At 63.7% G+C, this 18,481-nt stretch overlaps 6 protein-coding genes across 6 annotated transcripts; 1 reads left to right on the forward strand and 5 right to left on the reverse strand.

The window, feature by feature from the left end:
• Positions 1 to 32: 32 nt before the first annotated feature.
• Positions 33 to 1,136, reverse strand: RHTO_07909 (uncharacterized protein; the record flags this gene model as incomplete). The annotated part of the gene is made up of 1 exon (XM_016421564.1): positions 33 to 1,136. One exon carries the CDS (start codon positions 1,134 to 1,136, stop codon positions 33 to 35), a length of 1,104 nt encoding a protein of 367 aa, XP_016274157.1.
• An 822-nt stretch (positions 1,137 to 1,958) lies between these two features.
• On the reverse strand, positions 1,959 to 5,017 carry RHTO_07910 (uncharacterized protein; the record flags this gene model as incomplete). Its single annotated transcript, XM_016421565.1, has 2 exons — positions 1,959 to 3,876; positions 3,948 to 5,017. 2 exons carry the CDS (start codon positions 5,015 to 5,017, stop codon positions 1,959 to 1,961), a joined length of 2,988 nt encoding a protein of 995 aa, XP_016274158.1.
• Positions 5,018 to 5,827: 810 nt separating this feature from the next.
• Positions 5,828 to 6,536, reverse strand: RHTO_07911 (40S ribosomal protein s20; the record flags this gene model as incomplete). The annotated part of the gene is made up of 6 exons (XM_016421566.1): positions 5,828 to 5,881; positions 5,940 to 6,005; positions 6,091 to 6,123; positions 6,195 to 6,336; positions 6,404 to 6,477; positions 6,534 to 6,536. The coding sequence occupies 6 exons, from the start codon at positions 6,534 to 6,536 to the stop codon at positions 5,828 to 5,830; spliced, it is 372 nt and encodes a 123-aa protein (XP_016274159.1).
• Positions 6,537 to 8,175: 1,639 nt separating this feature from the next.
• RHTO_07912 (uncharacterized protein) lies at positions 8,176 to 11,615 on the forward strand (the record flags this gene model as incomplete). Its single annotated transcript, XM_016421567.1, has 6 exons — positions 8,176 to 10,396; positions 10,462 to 10,534; positions 10,594 to 11,008; positions 11,068 to 11,280; positions 11,337 to 11,412; positions 11,482 to 11,615. 6 exons carry the CDS (start codon positions 8,176 to 8,178, stop codon positions 11,613 to 11,615), a joined length of 3,132 nt encoding a protein of 1,043 aa, XP_016274160.1.
• A 294-nt stretch (positions 11,616 to 11,909) lies between these two features.
• RHTO_07913 (amino acid transmembrane transporter) lies at positions 11,910 to 14,813 on the reverse strand (the record flags this gene model as incomplete). Its single annotated transcript, XM_016421568.1, has 21 exons — positions 11,910 to 11,976; positions 12,035 to 12,130; positions 12,190 to 12,281; positions 12,337 to 12,431; positions 12,491 to 12,554; positions 12,623 to 12,658; positions 12,715 to 12,852; positions 12,913 to 12,978; positions 13,063 to 13,226; positions 13,284 to 13,354; positions 13,417 to 13,500; positions 13,557 to 13,624; positions 13,682 to 13,784; positions 13,845 to 13,956; positions 14,061 to 14,082; positions 14,137 to 14,163; positions 14,226 to 14,272; positions 14,328 to 14,358; positions 14,417 to 14,431; positions 14,490 to 14,506; positions 14,570 to 14,813. The coding sequence occupies 21 exons, from the start codon at positions 14,811 to 14,813 to the stop codon at positions 11,910 to 11,912; spliced, it is 1,659 nt and encodes a 552-aa protein (XP_016274161.1).
• A 321-nt stretch (positions 14,814 to 15,134) lies between these two features.
• On the reverse strand, positions 15,135 to 17,571 carry RHTO_07914 (uncharacterized protein; the record flags this gene model as incomplete). Its single annotated transcript, XM_016421569.1, has 3 exons — positions 15,135 to 15,196; positions 15,254 to 16,531; positions 16,584 to 17,571. The coding sequence occupies 3 exons, from the start codon at positions 17,569 to 17,571 to the stop codon at positions 15,135 to 15,137; spliced, it is 2,328 nt and encodes a 775-aa protein (XP_016274162.1).
• Between the last annotated feature and the right edge of the window lie 910 nt (positions 17,572 to 18,481).

The raw sequence follows: 18,481 nt of genomic DNA on the forward strand, positions 1-18,481 counted from the left end.
AACGACGCCAACTGGCCCAACTCCACCTCCTCCTACTGCCACCGCTCAAACACCGACGGCAACCTCGGGCTCGTCCCCTCCATACTCTTCCTCCTGCGCTCCTCGACGCCCTCCCCGAACCGCCTAAACCCCTCTGCTCGACTCGCCCGCGCAGCTTCGAAGAGGTTGACCACTTGCGAGAGGGCTTGCGAGCGCGCTGATGAGGCGGTGGAGAAGGAAAGGAGCGAGCGGGAGGTTGGGAGGGTGACGAGAGGCGCGAGGGGGGCGACGGCAGAGAGGGGAGGGAGGGAGGTCGAAGCGGAGTTCGGTTCGGCGAGGGAGGGAAGTGAAGTGCGCGGGCGACGGGCGTAGGCGGATACGGTGAGGGGTGGCGGAGGCATCGAGACGGACCGCTTGCGCTTGAGGAGCGTGGGCGAAGTGCGCGGAGAGGCGGTCGTCGCCTGTGGCAGCAACGACAATTCGGTCGCAAAGACGGTTGCGAGCGGCGGAAGAGACGTGGTCCGAGGGATGCCGACGAGGTCGACATCGGTATCGATTGCCGAAGCTGAGGAGGAGAGCGAAGGCGGAACGTTATCGAAGAACTCGACTTCCTCTGTGACAGGCGCGACCATTCCCGATGCGCGCCTGTGCTTGACCCGCTTCGCACCGCGTTGAATGTCCTCCTCGTCCTGCTCGTGCGAAGCCCGCCGCTTCCGCTCCTCCTGCGCCCGCAAGACCTCCTTAGCCTGCTCCGCCGCCTCCCTCACCTCGCTCCCTGCTCCAGCCCACCGTTCCCTTAGGAGCCGGTATGCATGGGCGTAGACGTCGGCTGGTGCTATGCGTGAGCTGTCTTGCGTGGGTGGAGGCGACGAGGCTCCGGCGAGCAGAGGGGAGTGTTCGACGTTGACGGGGCGGACGGGCTGTGGGTGCAGGAGGGGCGGTATAGGCCGTGGGAGTGGGGGCGAGCCGAATCCGTCTTGGGAGGGGAAAGAGGAGAGGGCTTGCGCGGAGGGAGAACCAGGAAGGGAGAGCGAGGAGAGGGGAGGAAGGCGAGTCGATGAGACCGGAGGTCGTCGGGGTTGCGCAAAGATAGATGGTCGGCGACCACATGTTATAGGAGAAGGGCCTCGCGAGTCCGTGTTGCTGAGCGGGAGCATCGCGCAGGTCATGCTTGACGAATGCGAGTGTTGCAGGGAGGAGTGTCGGCCGAAGCTGCGTTTCTGCTCAGAAAGAGGATGGCGCAAGGGAGAGCTTAGCGGAAGGAGCGGGATGGACAGCCAGGAGGTGAACCCTTAAGCAAGCAGGTCGTGAGAGCGAGCGACGAGAGTCGGGCGGAGGGAGATGCAGCGTCTCGAAGCGCCTTCTCCGCTCCAGCCGGCCGGCGGCCCCACGGAACAAGCTGAAAGATCGCCCTCCGCAAGCTCTGGTGCGGCACGGAAGCGCCGCGAGTCGTTAATGAAGAGGCTGGGGTCTCGTTTCGAGGTCGAGAAGGCGAGGGGACGAAGGGACGCGGGCGGGCCTGGAGTCGCCCTGCGAGTCCTGATCGTGTCTGTAGGGTGCGCATCACGCCGCAGCAGCGCCCGACCGAGCAAGACCCGTCGCATGCCGTGGTCGAGGCGAGCGAGATTGCGGTCGGCGGACGGCCTCGACCGACTCGCCACCTCGACTCGCTGGCGAGAGCAGAGAGCCAGCGGACGGAGGCAGGCATTGCAGGACTCGTCGATATTGTGTCGTGCTCTGCGAGCGAGAGGGAGAGATTGCAAGAGCTCGAGGGGAATGAAGCGGAGCGGACGAGGAGGACGAGGCGAGAACCGAGGTCTACAGTTGCAGAGAGTATCGAGGCCGTCGCATGACAGCAGCAAACAAGAAACGTGCGACGGCGGAATAGCGAATCGGGGAAAGGGATAGAGACGATGCGAGGAGAAGAAGAGGAAGAGAGTCCGTCTATGGTCTGATACCTGAGCGTCCACACCGGCTAGTCAATCGCGCGCGTTCCCACCTCCGCCGCCTGATCCACCACCGTTCTTGACCGCAGCGACCTTGAGCGCCTCCAAGGCCGCCTTATCGCCCTTCCTCCACGTCGCCTCGCCCATTCCCTCCTTCTCCTTCTCACCGCGCAAGACACGCTCAACCTCGTTGTGCATCTCCCACGCGACCTCCTGAGCCCACTCTTCGCCCGCTGCGAACCCGCGCAACTCGGACGCGTACTCGGCCCAGCCGTTCCGGAGGGCCCATACTTCGTGAGGGAGGCGGAAGCCCGTGGCGGACGAGACGCGCGAGGCGAGGAGGTGGAGGAGGATCAGGGGTGGGAGGGTGAGGAGTGCCGAGTGCAAAGTTGGACACGAAGGCGAGAGCGAGCACGAGGGAGCGACGACGGTGATGGTCGTCGAGGGAGTCGGGGCGGACAGCGCAAACATCGCCGAGGGCGTCATCGGCTGTGCGCTCGCAACCTTCTCGTCGACCGTCGGTCCCTGCAACGCAAGCTTGACCACCACCGGATCGCGGCTCGCCCGAACGACAACGACCATCGCGCTGAGGGCCTGCATCGCTTCGCGCATGGCGCTCAACACGAGCCTCGACTCGCGCTTGGGCTCGCTCGGTGCAGCTCCACCACGAGGATGGTCGACCTCGCCGTCGTCCTCCGAGTCGGACGAGTCGGACGACTCGTCGTCGAACGTCCGGCCTGTGCGGCACAGTCCGCAGCCGGTGGTCGAGTGGCTCGAGGCGGGGCACGACTCGGCTGACGAGGCGGCGAACGAGGGGGCGAGGACTGTCGCAGGCGTCGAGAGGCTCGCGACGAGGAACGCCTGGAGGCGCGCCTCGAGGAGCTCGAGGTCCGAGAGGAGTCGGACGAAAGCGACGTCGGCGGGCGAGGGGGCGGTGTGACCGTGCGAGTGGGCGTGTGGTGCGCCTGCCATGTCGACAGAGGGAAGAGGCGGGCTCTGCGGCGGCGAAGGCGTCTTCTTGATCCCAACTCCGCCAAGCAACCCTCTCCTGCTGACCGGGCGCTCCTTCTCCGCTGCACCTACCTCGCCACCCGTATCAACCGCGCCGATTGACCTAGCGCTGAGGTTGAGCATCCCCTTCCAGCACGCCGTCGTCGCAACGCTAACAATCCACTTGTCGGCGTCTCCAGCGCACTCGAGGCGCGCAACGAGGCGCGCGAAAGCCTCGAGACGGCACGAGAGGTCGCGCAGCCAGGCCGGGCCGGCAGTCGCTGCGCCCGTGGCCGACGTCAACCCAGGCAAGGCGGTCGACGAGCCGGACGGAGCGGGCGACGCCGATCGACCGAGCGAGAGCGAGCGGAGCTGGCTCGTCGCGCTGGGCTTGAGGTGCGTCGCAGAGGGTGGGAGGGCGGACAAGCCTGTCAAGCCGAGCGTCGAGGCGGCGCTCGCTCCTGCTCCTCCTCCTCCGCACGCGACCGCGGCCGCACCCGTCACGCCCTGCCCATCCGCACACGCACATCCCTCGGCGCTCGTCGCGCCCTCGACCTTTGCTCGCAGACTCGTCTCAGCCACCGCGAGTCTGGCACTCTGCACCAACGGGCCCATGACGCGGTTCATGAGTTCCGCGAGCTTGGCGCGCCACGGCTTGAGCGTCTCTTCGACAAAGTGCGGGAAACCGGACGAGGGATCGGCGACGATTGCCAGCGCGCGCTTGACTTGAGAAGCGCAGCGGACGATTTGGAGGTTGAATCGGAGAGGGAGCGGCAGGGAGTCGGCTTCTTTGCAGGTGCGTGGGGCGGTGAAGCAGGCCGGTACGAGGGCGGGGTCGGAGGGAGAGGGGACGAGGAGGAGGGCCGAAAGGCGCGTGAGGAAGAGCGAGAGGGCCTTGAGGACCGACGAGCGGAGGAGCGTCCGCAGGAGGTACGGGTCGTGCAGCGCCGCCTGCAACTCACTGCGCGGCGCGACGAAACCTCCGTCAGTGACCCACACACTCCGCAAGAGAGAAGAGACGCTCGGACTCACGCCGCGATAATCTCCCCGACCTCTTTCGCCCTCGCAACCCTCGGCGCCGGTCGTCCCTTGACGACCACCGCGCTCCCTCCATACGCACCCTCCTGTTTCTCCGCGTTCTTGTCCACAATCCCTCCAGGTCCGGTCGGCATCGGCAAGAAGACTTTGTTGACTGCCTCGCCGAGACGGAGCGAGACTTTCCCGACGTAGGATTCGGCGAGTTGGTGCAGCTGGACGCCTGTACCGCCTGCAGCAAGCGTCGCGGCGGTAGAAGGAGTCGCAGTCCCGCTTGCGCTCCCGCCGAGCGTCGCAGTTGACGGAATCGAAGGACTCGGCAGTCCATTGGGAGGGAGCGAGCCTGCGCCGATAACGGCAGTCGCGGTAGCCCTCGACGTACCCGGCTGACTTTGCGAGTGTCCAAGCGCGAGTCCCCTCCCCGAGCGGCCGAAAGAAGCCATCAACCCTCCGGCTTTCCATCCGCCCCGAACTTGCGGGTCTTTCTCCTTGTCCGCTTGGGAAGTAGCGTCGGCGGGCGTGAATGCAGAGGGACGAGCAGAGCGATCGGTAGATTTGGACCGCTTCTTCCCGCTCCCCGACGACGAAGCCGAGCGGGAAGGTTTGATCCCTTGCGCGAGCGCAGGGGCCTTGTTCTCCGAGAGCGTACGCGTAGGGCGGGGATTCGTGCTCTCCTCGGCGGAGGCGGGGGCGGGGGAAGAGGCGGGCGAGATGTGCAGGCCTGCAGGGACGGACGGACTCTTCGGCGCCTGGGTCGTCGGCGAGGCAGTCGAAGGGCTGGAAGACCTCGACGTCAGCGCCGCCAATGACGCGCCGATCGACGACCGACGAGGAGGTTTGGTCGGGACGGGTTGCTGGAGAGGTACGAGGTCGGTTGTGCGGGATTTGGGCGAGACGGAGCGCGCTTTGCCCTGACCCTGCGACTGCGGCTGCGTCTGCGGGACGGGGTCGGTCGGGGAAGGAGCGGCGCTCGAAGGTGTAGGAGGCTGAGAAGGGCGCGAGGGGGAGGAAGTGCGCGAGAGGGAGAGGTGAGGGAGCGAAAGGGTCTTGCTCTTGAGCGCGACCATCCTGGGCGATTCGAGGTGGATCGGCGCGAGAAGCGAGGGTAGAGTGCGATAGTGTTCAGCGAGTAGTGTGAAGGTCTAGGCGAGTCGTTTAGGGGTGTTTGGGAGTGCGAGGAGGTGCGGGTCACGTCGATAGACCCGAGTCGGGATAAGCGAGCGCAAGAAGCCCAGTTACGGTGGTCGGTCACCACCTCCAACAGATCCAATGCAGTCGGCGCAGAACGGGCGGGTGAGCGAGCTGTGTCCGTCCCTCGAACGAACCCTGCGTCAGAACGTGGGTCGGGGTGGTGCGAGGAGGGGAGGACGCACCGGATGGCAGGCAGGCAAGGCGTGTTCATATATTTCTGCGTGTGGTGCGGTATACCCATTCAGGAGCGTCGTGCGTGAGCGGTGTGAGAGCAGAGTTGAGGAGCGAGAGGAGGAGGACGCGAGGACGAGGAGCGGTTTGCCTCTGCACAGGCCAACCCGCGCTGACACATCTCACACGGCTTGCTTGGGCTATCTAGCGTGCTCTCTGACTCTCTGATAGACGCTCGTTCACTCTCGGAAAGCGCGGGCGAAAGGGGGAGACGACGAGGCGTGCGCATTACAACGCAGGGGAAAGGAGACGAGGAACGGAACACTCGCAAAGGCTACGTCCTCCAGCGCACAAAGGGAGCGACAAGGCAAGAAAAGCCAACCGAATGACTCCCTGCTGCCCTCGCAAACACCGTCGACGCAAACCCTCACTCGTCACAACCGCTCAACTCGCTGAAACTCCTCCCTCACACCTCTTCGAAGCCCCCACTAGCGACGAGGGAACCATGCGCAGGCTTAGGCCGCGATGGTAACCTCGACCTCGACACCCGACTCGATCGACATCGAGGTCTGCTCGACGCGTCGTCAGCGCGAAGGAGGGAAGGAGGAGCGGAGGGAGGGGACGCACGATCTGCTTGACAACTTCGGCGGGGGACTCGAGGTCGATGAGGCGCTTGTGGATCTTCATCTCGAGCTGTAGAGCGTGCGTCGGGAAGCGTCAGCGGGCGGTTTCTGGAAGTAAAGAAGGAGGACGAGGGGAAAGGAGGGAGGGGACTCACGTGGTCCCAGGTCTTCGAACCCTCACCGCAAGGCTGCGCACATACAACACGAGCTCCAATCAGCAGCTGCACGCTACTCTCGGGGAAGGAGAGGCGCGACGGACAGTCTTGCGGGTGACGATGTGAAGGCGCTTGGTCGGGAGGCGGACGGGGCCCTTGACGCGGAGCTGCTTGTCCTTCGAGCGGTTGACCAAGTCGGTGCAGACCTTCTCGAGGTTCTTGACGTTGCGCGAGGTCAGGGTGATCCTGTTTCCGCGTGCCCCTCCTCGTCCCGTCAGCTCGCGCTCGGGAGGGCAAGGAAGAGTGAGCGCACCTGATCTTGTGGCTCTTGACGGCGGGGGCAGCCGACTGGTCAAAGTCCTTTGCGTCCTGCTTGGCGACGGTAGACTGTTCCCCCCGGGTCAGCCTCACCTCCCGACAGCGACTCGAGAGAGCGCGCGCACCATCGTGACTGAGTTTTAACTGTTGGAAAGGGGAGTTAGACCGAGTGGCGAGGATGACCAGAGGTGACCAAGTTGAGGGGAACGGCAGAGGCGGAGGAGCGGCGAGCGAGGTTTGGACGAGGGCAGAGCTTGGGTCGCAACACTTAGCTCTCACAGCGCTCACACTCGTCTTGGGAGGGGATGGATAGGCTTGCTACAAGCACAGAAGATCAGGCTATCACTGTGTCTTGCTCTCGAACGCTCACGAGCCGCCGTCGTCGAGCACTCGTCCCCTCGCCATCCTCATCACCTCGCGACTCTCGCACCCGCTACACCGCGCAGGGACTGCTCGATGTGTGTCGAGTGGGTTGAGGCAGGCTCTCCAGGAGGGTTGACTGGAGCGCTGGGCGTTTGGCGGAGAGGATGGCGTCTTGGAGGCGTCGGAAGGGTCGAGGACGTCTTCTTCGCTCCTCCTCTCGGTTCGAGGGAATCGTTCGGGCTCGTGAAGTGGTTCGGATGCACGATGAAGATGCACGGACTACACGATGCCCGCATCGCCGCGAACCGACATCGAGCACCTGAGCTAGACGCTTCCCGCATCTCTCTCTTCCGACTGCCTACTATGCCAATGCCGCTCGCCATCCGCTTCAATGTGGTCGGCTGCAATTCGTGCCCGCGTGCGAGCCACACTAGGAGCGACGGTGTGGGGTTGACGAGTCTCCGCCGTTCAGATCTTGCTGTTGCTTTCGCTCGTCTCGGAGGCGAGCTCGCCGCTACCCTCTCGCTCTGGATCCTGTCCTTGAGCGACTACTCAACTCGGCACTCAGCCATTCAGGCAGGCTTCGACAGTTACCGGAGGTTGACGCCTTTGCCTGATTCCGCAGCGTCGACGTTCGCGCGGGAGGATTGGATGGGCGGGGAACGCCTTGCCGCTCGCGTCGGCATCGCCGGTGCGCGCAGGACGATGCTCGGTCAGTCGAGGTCAGCTGAGCAGGACGAGGAGAGGGATTGGCAGGGTTCGATGGGCGGACAAACGAGCGCCGTCGTTCTTTCGCAGTCTTTCTGTGCGGATCTGCAGTCCGTTTCCGAGGCGAGACAACTCTACGGTTTGACCATGTGAGCGCAAAGGTCGAGTGCCTGCAGGGGTTCACGGCAAGAGCGCGAGAGAGTCTCCCGTTGACCTTGCTCGCTTCACTCGAAAGTGGTGTGCTCGCCTTGTGAGGAGTGGCGCTCGGGCTGCCAGACGATGCTTGAGCCAGCGCAGTAGCACCCTTTCCCACTCCCAGCTCGACTCGCTCACTTCCCGCTCCCGTCCTCATCGCCTCATCGCCTCGCTCACCTCGCACGCCGCCTGCTCCACCGTGCGCACTCTCCCTGAGCTTACAGGTGCGCTTGCACTCCTTCTCTCGTCGTCCCGCACCCTGCGCTGACTCTCCCCCCTCCGCCTCCCGCGACTGGTCGCCCCTCTGTTACCGAACCCTCTCTCCGTCCCGACCACTCCCTCGCTTCCTTCCCTCCTCTCCCGCTTCTCCCGACTCTCACTACAGCTCTACCGCACTCGACTGCACGCCCAGGGGCGACCAACCCGTCCCATCTCATCGCCCGTCCCTCCGCGCTTCCGCCAACTCGACAGGACTAAACTCCGCTCGCCGCAAGAGGGGCGATGAGCGCCTACCCTCCCTGGACAGCCGCGGGAGGGGATCCACTCGGACGTAAGCGTGCGTTTGGGGAGGTGGAGGACCCCGCGGCGGTGGAGATGGGAGCGGAGGACGGGCGCGGGAAGAGGGTGTCGTCGGGAATGGGAGGGGGGGAGCAGGGACTGGCGGAGCTTGGACAGGCCGGGGTTGGGCAGCAGCAGCAACAACAGCTGTATCAGCACCCGCCTGCGTATCACCAGCAGTCTAACGCGCCTCCCGCTCCCGACTCGTTCGGCCAGACACAACCGCAACTCTCAACACTCGCCTCCCCTTCCTTTCCCGCTCCTTCGCTCCCACATCAATCCTACCCGTGGCACCCACAACCCCTCCAACGCCCGACCCTCCCTCACGCATCCGCCTCGTTTCCCGCGCAATATCACCCCGACTCGCGCTCGCATTCTCCTGCTTCGTTCGCCGCCGCACCGAGTCAGTCGCAACAGCCTCCGACGTATCAGGTCAACATTCATCAACACCTTGCCGTCCCTCCTCCTCCCCCTGCCCCTCAGCCCGCTTCTCCTCACCCTCTTTCGCACGCTCAACAAGCGCAGTACTTCCCCACCCCGTCGACCTCGACTTCTCAGCGCGCAACATCGGCTGCTCCGTCGCTCCCTTCAACCGCCGTCGGGTTTGGAGGGGTGACGGGATCGTGGATGTCGCAGCGTCTCGAGGCGGGACAGGGACAAGGAGGGACGTATGGCCAGCAGCAGCAGGGGTGGCATCAGCAACAGCATGAGGCGAGGCCTGCGATGGTGGGGAGGGCCAACACGGCGCCTCAGCAGGCGAGTCAGGCTCAGGCGGGAGAGGCGGCGGCGGCCGGAACGGGGTACCGCTATCCTCCCCCTCTGCCTTCTTACCATCCCACGACGTACGCGTCGACATCCGCTGACCACCTACAGCAACAGTCGCTCGCCGTCCCTCCCGTTCCATCTACCTCGACGTCGACCTCCGCGTCGTACTATCCCGTGCCGACGACGGCGGGAGGTGCGATGTACCCTTCGCATGCGCTGCAGACGGGCGGATACGACTACGGACAGGTTGCGGGACAGTACGCGCAGGCGAACGAGCAGGAGTTCCCGAGGAGGTTGGCGGCGTTGAGGGCGCAGACGTCGCCGTTCCAGTACAACGTCCCGCTCGTTGGCGCGCCTTCGTACCCTCCTCCTCCACCGCAGCAACAGCAACCGTATCCCTCGCCCGCCTCGACGCACTTTCCCTACTCGCACCTCGCCGCCTCGCCTTCCTCTTCCTCCTCCTCCACCCACTCGACCCCCGCCACCGCCACCGGCCTCCCAATCCTCCCCCAGACCCTCCCAGCTCTCCAACAAGCCTCGACCGAACGCGCGCTCCACCGCGCCCGTCCCCCCGTACTCGCTTTCAATCCCGCTCGCGAGCCCGCGTCGGGTCACAAACAGAAAGTCCATACGGCGTATGGCGTCACCTATGCCGTGTCGAGCTCGGGGACGAGTAAAGGAAAGGCCAAGTCTGCCGAACTCAGCGCGACGTGTTGGACTTGTTCGCTCGTCAGGGCGAAAATCATCCTCCGCGGTCACGACTTGACGGGGTGGACGCCGAGGTTGAGCTTCACGTGTCTCGATTGCTTGCCGGTTGAGGAACAGGGCAGGGAGGTCGATCCGGATGGGGACGAGAGGAGGGAGAGGTTGGCGCAGCGCGCGTACGAGGCGGATCAGGACGATGCGAGGAGGGCCGACGGGTCGAGTCCGACGAACGTGTCGGTTGCGCAGGTCGGAGGGATGGGGCTGCCGGCGCCGACGGAACATGATCGTGCGACGTTCGAGGATACGTTTTCGGGCGCGGTCGATGCGCTGGAAGGTGGACCGGCGGCGGCGGCGCGCGGGACTTTGACGAGCGCGGCGGACCCTTCTTCCGCTCCCTCGACCTCGACCTCTGCCGCGACTGCGACTGCGACGTCCCAACACTCGCGCCTCCTCCTCCCGCCCGAAGAGACCTCGCGCGGCCTCTCCGACACGATCAAACGCCAAGCCTTGACCTGCGACGTCTGCGACCGCGTCATCGGAGCCGGAAACGTCACCACCCTCGCGCCGCAGGACTCGACTCCGCCGCCTTTCACCGTCGAGGTCATTTGCAGGACGTGCGAGGAAAAGTACAAGCCTTGTTCGGATTGTGGAGGCGGTGGGGGGAGGTTGACGCCTGGAAGGTGGAGGTGTAAAGGTGCGTTCGTGTGGGTTTGAGTGAGTATTGCTGAGCGGGGCTGACCGGGTTGTGCGCGCGCGCAGAACTCTTCCCCGCTGGGAGGCGGACTTGCACGCTTAGCCATGCCCGCAATCCGCCGCTCTCTGACATCGACTAGTGCGTTGCGCCCTCGCTCTCCCTGGAGTCACTCGCAGCTAACCCGCTGGCGCCCCCAGCGACGTCCTCCGCATCACCGAGATCGATTCGGCCAAGCTCGACGCGCTCGAAGCCCGCTGCCGCCTCGTCTACTGGAACACGCGCTTGCGCACTCAAGCCCGTCCCGAGATGCTCGAGCGCGGCGACGGACTCGCGACGACCTACGCGCAGTGCGAGAAGCTCACGGTCGATGGGTGGAGCCTCCTCAAGCCCATGATGAGCGTCGATGTTGAGGCCACCCGTGGGTTTAGGAGGTACATCAGTCTGCAGACGAGCACGCCGCATCGGAGGAGGGCGAAACCGAAGCCTGGCGCGCCGCCCAAGCCGGAACCGGTCGAGCAACAGGACCCGGTCGAGAAGGAGGTCTCGGGCTTCTTGCTCGTCGAGCACGACATGCGCAACGGCGCCATCTTTATCGCCGTCACGATGCCTTGGGTGCGTATTCACCTTCCAGCCGCGGCGGTGTCGGAACTGACGGACCTCTCGCTTCGCAGGCCATCTCGGGCGACGCCTTCGACGCGACGACCATCCTGATCGACGAGACGATCAAGCGCATCAAGACTGACATTCGCCACGAGAACGCCATCCGCCGCGAGCACAGGCAGGAGCTCTTGCCTGAGCCGTGGTGTCTCTGGGGCGTCACGCCGTTCAAGGCCGACTCGCGCATGTCGCAGAGCTTGACCCGCAGGTCGTTCGTCTTCCTCGAGGTGCGTTGGACTCATCTTCGAGCATGGGGAGCGTGCTGACCCAGCGAGTTCCGCAGGAGTACCTCAAGGAGCATCCGGACCTCGACCTCAGCATCTTCCCGCCCCAGCGTCCGATTCACATCCCGAACGAATGTGCGCTTCGTCGGCCTTTCCCTTCTCGTGGCGGAACACTGACGATCTCGCTCGCCCGCTCGCTCGCAGTCGTCAAGACGTTCAAGATCTTCCTTCGCGACGTGACAGACGACGATGGCGGCGAAGGTGGACCGCCTCCTCCCGCGGACGCCAAGCGCCAGCCGAAGCAGCGTGCGAGGAAGCTCAAGGCCACGCAGCGCTAAGCCATCTTCGCGCCCCGCCTCTCCACTCCCTTCTTTCTTTCCCCTCGACCATCATACCCGCTTTACCATCTATACCACACATACCTACACATGCTATTCGCTTTTCACCCGCAGTCTCTTCCCTACTCGCAGCGCACTCCATACCTGCTCTTGACCCCGCTTTCCTCTCTCGCATCCTGTCGTGACTTTTATGCATAGCACACCTCGCATTGCCCTCATTCGCAATACTGATCCTGTTTTGCCATCCTTATGATACGCTGTACACCGAGCGGAGAAGAAGAGAGGGAGGAACAGCTAGACGAGCGCCTTGAGGAAGCGCTTCAAGGGCGTCCGCGGCTTCTCGACGGGCGTCTCGTCGTTACTGCGAGTGGAAGGGCCGTCAGAACGAGCGAAAGAAGAGGGAGAGAAGCCTGACGTACTCGCGAGAACCGGAGAAGAAATCAATTTCGAGGAGCGAGAGCGTCTCGCAGCGGAGCCATAGTCGGCCGCCAAGGTAAGTGAGCGGGAAGAGGAGGCTACAGAGTCCGAAACAAGGTCAGGAAGGCCGGATATACGAGGCGCGGAGGCGACGCACATCATGAGGTAGCGAGTGACAAAGTCGGAGGCGTTCCATTGACCGTCAATGCAGAGGTAGAAGCCTTGGATGAGTAGGACGAGCAGGAAGCCCTGTTCGGAAAGAAGGATGAGCTGGATCGCGGCGACGAAGGCGCAGCGGATGTACGGCGAGCGCAATGTATGCCGAGTACGGCTGGAAGGGCGCCTGGTAAGGGAAGAAGTTGCGAGGGATGTCTTGCGCCTTGGCGGCGTGGTACCATCCTGCGCGAGAGAAGGTGAGCTGAGCAATTGCAGGGAGAGGAGGAACGATGAGCGCTCACGGATGTAGCAATAGCAGATCGCGGCCCAAGTGACGATGCCGCCGACCGAGCAGAAGTTGCTGAGCTGTGGACGACACGAAGCAACGTCAAACGGCCGCCAAACCGCTTTGTAAAGGAAAGCACGGAACGCACCCAGGAGAAAACGACAGCGGCGTGACGCGATCCGGCCTGTCGCGGCGAAGTCAGCGCACTCTCACGCAGAAAGAGCGGCATGAATCGCGTACGCTCATGAAGCTCAACAAGCCGAAGGCGGAGGCGGTCAAGACGGAGACCCAGGGAAGGCCGTAGCTGTTCAGGCGGGCGAAGGCAGGCGGGAGAAGCGAGTTGACCGAAAGACCGTAGAGACACCGCGACGCAGTGTACTGCAGGAGGAAAAGCCGTCAGCGAGCCAATCAAGGTGAGCGTGAGCAGCCGAAGCTTACGAGCCCAGATGAAGCGGCGGATGTCGCAGAAGTCAAGAGGGCAGCGTTGATGATGCTCGGCAGGACCTGCAAGATCAGACTTGTCAGCTACGGCGCACCAAAAATGCTGTGAACGAGATGCGCATCGATTCCGGCCCGCTCGATAGCCACGACGAAAGGCGAACTCAGCGCTGTGCCGTCGTGCCGTGAGAGGGCGGGGTCGTTCGCCGCGACGATGAGACCGATGGCGAACGCTCCTGCGACGTAGAAAAGCCCGATGCGGAAGATGATTCGGCGGATGGCCTGCGGGAGCGACCTTGACGGGTTGCGAGCCTCTGCCGGTCGAGGAGAGTTAGCGGTCGTCGCTGCGATAGTCAGCGACGCCACCTCACCTCCTGCGGCTATACTGACAATCTCCGAGCCCATGTAAGCGTACGCTGCCCGTGTCAGGACCGCAATGAACCTGGGAAGGTCAAAGTAGGTCAGCGAGGCGAGGTCCTTGGGCGCCGCTCGTGAACTGCCTACCCTGCAAAGCGTCCGACTGGACCGGAGATGCCGAGGAACTGCTGGAACGGCCCAGGGTCGCGGTAGTAGGCGAACCCGATCGGCCTGTTCGAAGCGCAAGGTGAGCTCGAGCGAGACGAGGGGAATGGAGAGCTACTCACTCCGTCCCGGGTACTCCCCCTGCGGTAATGACGATAGAGAGGATGAGGAGGCCGACGATGGTGACGATCTGTTCGCGAGACGGTCAATCTCGCCTAGACTGAACACTGAAGTCCGTGCGCCTCACTTTGATCGACGCGAACCAGAACTCGAGTTCTCCGTACACTCTCGTTCCGCCCAGGTTGATCAATACAACGAGGACGTAGCAGATTGCGATCCATCCTGCCGGACTGTGTAGAAGAAGGTCAGTCCTCGCGCAGTGCGAAAGATTCTGCGAAGGCAAGACTCACTTCGCGTTACTCCAGAAGCCGATCAACGTTGCTGCGGCAGATAGCTCAGCAGGCATGACTAGCAGCCAATTCGCGCAGTATGCCCAGCCGCACGCCAGGCCGAAGGCGGGGTCTACGAGGCGAGCTGCGAGCGTGACATGGCCGCCAGCGAGAGGTAGATGCGAGATCATCTCGCCGCTGCAGAGAAAGTACATAAGCTGCAAGCCTGCGACGGACGGGACGAGAGAGCGTACAGAGCCTGTTGGTACAAAGGTCAACAATGTGCCTCGAGCGGGAAAAGGGTGCAACTCACTGTCATCATCGCCCATACCAGGACGCCCTGCACATGACGGAAAACGGCTTCAGCAGGCTGTTTGCGACGGACTCAGCGAGGAAACGCACCATGACGATGTACGAGAGAAGGAGCGAAAGAGGACCGCCAATGGCGACTGCACGAATCGCAATGTCAGCGAGGTTCGCTTGCGCGACGTGAAGAGAACGTACGACTCTGCGCAGTCCCCAGGAAAAGGCCGGTCTGTCGATAGAGACGTGAGTGCCGAGCGGCGACAACTTCGTCAAGTCCCGAGACTCACGCCAATCACGCCGCCCTGCGCAAATCAATGTCAGCGGTCACTGCCAGCCTGGAACCATAGGCGAAAGGCGCACAATGGAAATGAGTGCGACTGTACGCCGACGAGGAGGTCAGGTCACGCAGTCCATAAATCGCGAGAGAACGAAGGACGCACTATGGCGCGCTCTCAGCTGCCTCCGCAAGCCCTGCTGTGACCCCTCAGTAATCATACGAAAATCCACAAGCGGTCGTCCCTCTTTGTCCTTCAGCTCTTCGCCTGTCGCGCTTGAGCGAGCATGAGAAGGAGCGCTCGAGCGGAATGAAGGCGCAGAAGTCGTCGGGAGCGAGAGACGCGCTGGAGGTGGGTACGAGACGACGTCGACGAACGGTAAGCTCGTGTGGGCTGCAGCTGGCGCCATGCTGGATGCATGCGAGGGAGAGGAGGATAAGGGCGAAGAGGAGGTGGCGGAGCGGAAGGGGTCAAGAGGTGTGTGCACTGTGGGGCAGGGCTGAAGGCAGAAATGCCGCAGACGCTGCGGCCCAGACTTTGCGTTATCCCGGTGAGATACGCGGAGCGATGCGGTGGCGTGGATGAGCGGGTGAAGTCTTGGAGGCGCGGCCGCGCGAAGGATGGCGAAACGATTGCAGGTCAACAAGAAGGCGTGTGTGACGAGTGATACAGGGGAAAGGATGCTGCAACAAGGGGAGACGGTCGATGTTGTACAGGCGGAAGGGGGCGTCTAGTCGAGACCGACGAGGCGAGCGAGCGAAGGCGGGTTCTCGATGCCGCCGCGGCCAACCACTACAGCGCGGGAGCTGTCAGTACATTAAGCGAGCAGGGGAGCGAAACGTCACGCACTGAAGCTGGCTTCAATGGGAATCTCGACAAGTTCGACCTCGCCAAACCCGCTCAAGCCAATCCGTACGCTCGTGATTCCGGCCATACTCGCCTTGACATGGTTCCCACCAAAGATGATCTTGCCCACAAAGCGGCGAAGAACGTCTCCGCGTCCAGGGAGGAGGTACAGCGGCGCATCGACGAAGGCGGCTTCGACGAGCGTCGTCGCGTTGTGTGTCGAGTTACCCGGGATATGGATTGTCTTTGCTTGCATGGGCTGGGCGGGTCGCATGCGGGCGAAGGCGTTGCGCGGGACGGGTGAGGGAGGGTAGGCGGTCGAGTCGGAGTTGTCGGGCGAGGAGGCGGTCGAGGGGAAGAGTGGGAGCTGGTCCGCGGCTGATGGGGCGAGACCCTCGACGGCGCGCACGCCTTCCTCGTCTGCCGAGTACGGGTGAGGCGGCAGCTCGCCGTCGTAGACGAGCACGTCCGGCCAAATAACCTTTGCGTCAATCCCCTTGGCCAGCTTCTTCGCCGCATCGGGGAGGACGACCTCTCCCACGACCTTGCCCGTTGCGAGCAAATCAGCATTCGAGTCGTCCCCTCCGCCCAGCCGAATCTTCATATCCTCCATCCTCAGGTTCTTGAAAAAGTCGGGCGTCTCGTTCGTTCCCGGGACTTCGACATGGAAGGTCTGTTCTTTGACCATGTCGGCTACGAAGCGAGGCGGGAAGGGTGCGTCGGGAGCTGGGTCGCCGGGGAGAGGAGGCTCGGGCGTCGAGTCGTAGCGGATGTAGACGTCGTTTGATCGGCCGGAGAGGTAGCGCGCTACGAAGCGGCTCAGCGCCCGGGACAGGGGAGGCTGATCGTTCGAGTTGAGCGACGAGAAGGCGCCGTCCTCGGGCGGAGGAGTAGGCGGCCGAGTCGCGGGAGGAGTGAGGTTGCCTGCCGGGACGAGGTGGCCCGAGATGTCGAGCTTCGCCGAGTCGCTCTCGGCAGGGAAGAAGAACGGCAAGCTCGAGATCTTGGCGAGCGCGATCTCGGTCGGCGCGCCAGGTTTCTGCTGCGGGAGCGGCGGGAGGGGGAGGTGCACCGAGATCGGGAGTCGGAAGGGTACGCCCCATGCGACGACGGGCAGACGACCTCGGCGGATTGCGTCGGCGAGAGGGTTCTGGAAGATGGCTGAGGCGGAGAGGGCGATGACCGTCTCGTTTGGGTGCGCGGGCGAGGTCGTCTCGTACACGCCGTACGAGGTCAGGTTGACCATCTCTGCCGGGTCGGTGTCCGTCGGCAAGTCGGGGACTGCGCGAAGAGCCGTTAGCACGCGAAGAAACGCAAGAAAGCGCACACGCACCCTTGCCCTCGACGACCCTCGCCAGATCCGTCACCTTGGTCTTCTTGATCCTCCTCATCACCCACCCCGCCGGTCCCCTCCCCGTGCCCTCCCCAACCTGCGCAACAACCTCACTAATCTCCGCACGGACGCGGTAGTCTTTCGATTGGTAGACCGCTTTGGCGAAGTCGGCGAGGTGCTGCGGGGAGGGGAAGGAGAGGGGGATGTGCAGGGTGAAGGGCTGCATTGTGGGGAGAGGGTTGGAGAGTGTCGGATAGGAGAGGGGGAGACGTAGCGAGTCGAGCGAGTTGACGAGGACGAGAGGGTCGGCGGAGGCGGACTCCTCGTCGTCGCCGCTGGCATCGTAGATCGCAACTTCGCCGACATCGACCGTGACACTCTTCGCCTTCTTGACTCCCCACCTCGCAATCCGTCCCTCCGTCCTTCTCACCCACCCACCCTCGTCCTTCTCCTCCCAATCCAACGCCTTCCTCACATCAATCCCCGCCATCCCATCCACCTCGACGACCAACCCTTCTCCCCCCTCACTCGCTTGAACCCTCACAGCCGACGGACCAGCCCAAACCATCCCTCGTTTAGCCATCTCCTCTGCGGTCCCGTGGCGCGCTTGTTCCGAAACGAGTCGGCCGACCCAGATGTGTAGTACCGCGAGTGCAAGGAGTGCGAGGCAGAAGATCAGTCCGAAGATGAGGCAGGCGATCGACGAGAGCGTCCACCGCGCACGAGCGTGTTGCGCCGGATGGGCCGAAACGAGTCGGACCCTCTGCTCTTCCTCCTCGTCCGAATCGTTCGACGGCAAAGGTTCGTCCGCATCCGAGTCTTCACGAACGAGCGGACCCCGTCCGTGCCTCAATCGCTGCTTGCGCTTCCCGCCGCTCGACGATGGTGAGCTGAGCAGGGGGGCGGACTCGAGGTCGTTGGAGCGCTCGAATGGGTCTGAGGCGCGCGATTTGCCTTTGCCTGAGGTTGGGGAAGCGGAGTCGCCCATCGTTGGTGGGTGCGATCTGGTCGAGTCGAGCGAGGAGGGAGGGCTGCGTCACCGAGGGAAAAGGGGCGAAGGACAGCAGGTCGGGGCGAGAGAGAGTGTAGGTGTATTCAGTGGTACTCGCGCAGTCCAGTCAAGCGTCTGGCAGCCCAGCAAGCGGTGTCGAGTTCGTGCGAGTGGCTTGGTTCGGTGAGAGAGCGATGAGGAGGGGTTGACTCTCGACACCCACATTGAACCGCTTCGCGAGGCTAGCTGCCACCGTACAGAGTCGCTGATAGCGTGCACGGCTACGCTCGTCCAAGCACGGCCTTGACCCACGCCGCTCACGTCGAGTGCTCGCCAACTCGAACCCCGTCCTCCTTGCGCCCCATCGCTTTGACCGGTCTGCTGGCCAGCTGAGCTAACAGTCCTTGTCACACGCTCGCAACAAGTCCCTGCTGCAGAGCTGATCCGCCCGCGCCGCTCGTCCCCGCTCTATGACGGCTCTGCCGACTCTTCTCGACTGTCCAGCGCCGGCAGACAGAGCGCCCCAGCATGCATAACGGGCAGTGCCACCACTAGGCTCGTAGGCATGCTCTGGTCTTGGCGGGAGAGCGGAGGCGGAGGTTCATCGAGGACAGGATTCGACGGACTCGCTTCTCTCCCAAGCCTTCGACACGCCCGCTCCCACCATCCATTGACTGCAGCCTCGCTACCTCTACTAGCTCCTCGCTCCTCGTGATCGAAACGACTGGCCTTCGACGTCGCTCCAAGCCTCTTCAGCCACCTACCGCCCCGCCTCCTTCGCGCTCCTCTCTCTCACACGCAGGATCGTCTGCCCGCCCGCCTCATCGCTCTCCAACCGTTCTCCGACCACTTTCAGTCCCTCAGCCCACTGAGCTGTATACGTGCAGCTTGTCACGGCAGCACATAG

This window comes from Rhodotorula toruloides (genome assembly GCF_000320785.1).
Source record: "Rhodotorula toruloides NP11 unplaced genomic scaffold Scaffold8, whole genome shotgun sequence".
In the NCBI taxonomy this organism is placed as follows: Eukaryota; Fungi; Basidiomycota; class Microbotryomycetes; order Sporidiobolales; family Sporidiobolaceae; genus Rhodotorula; species Rhodotorula toruloides.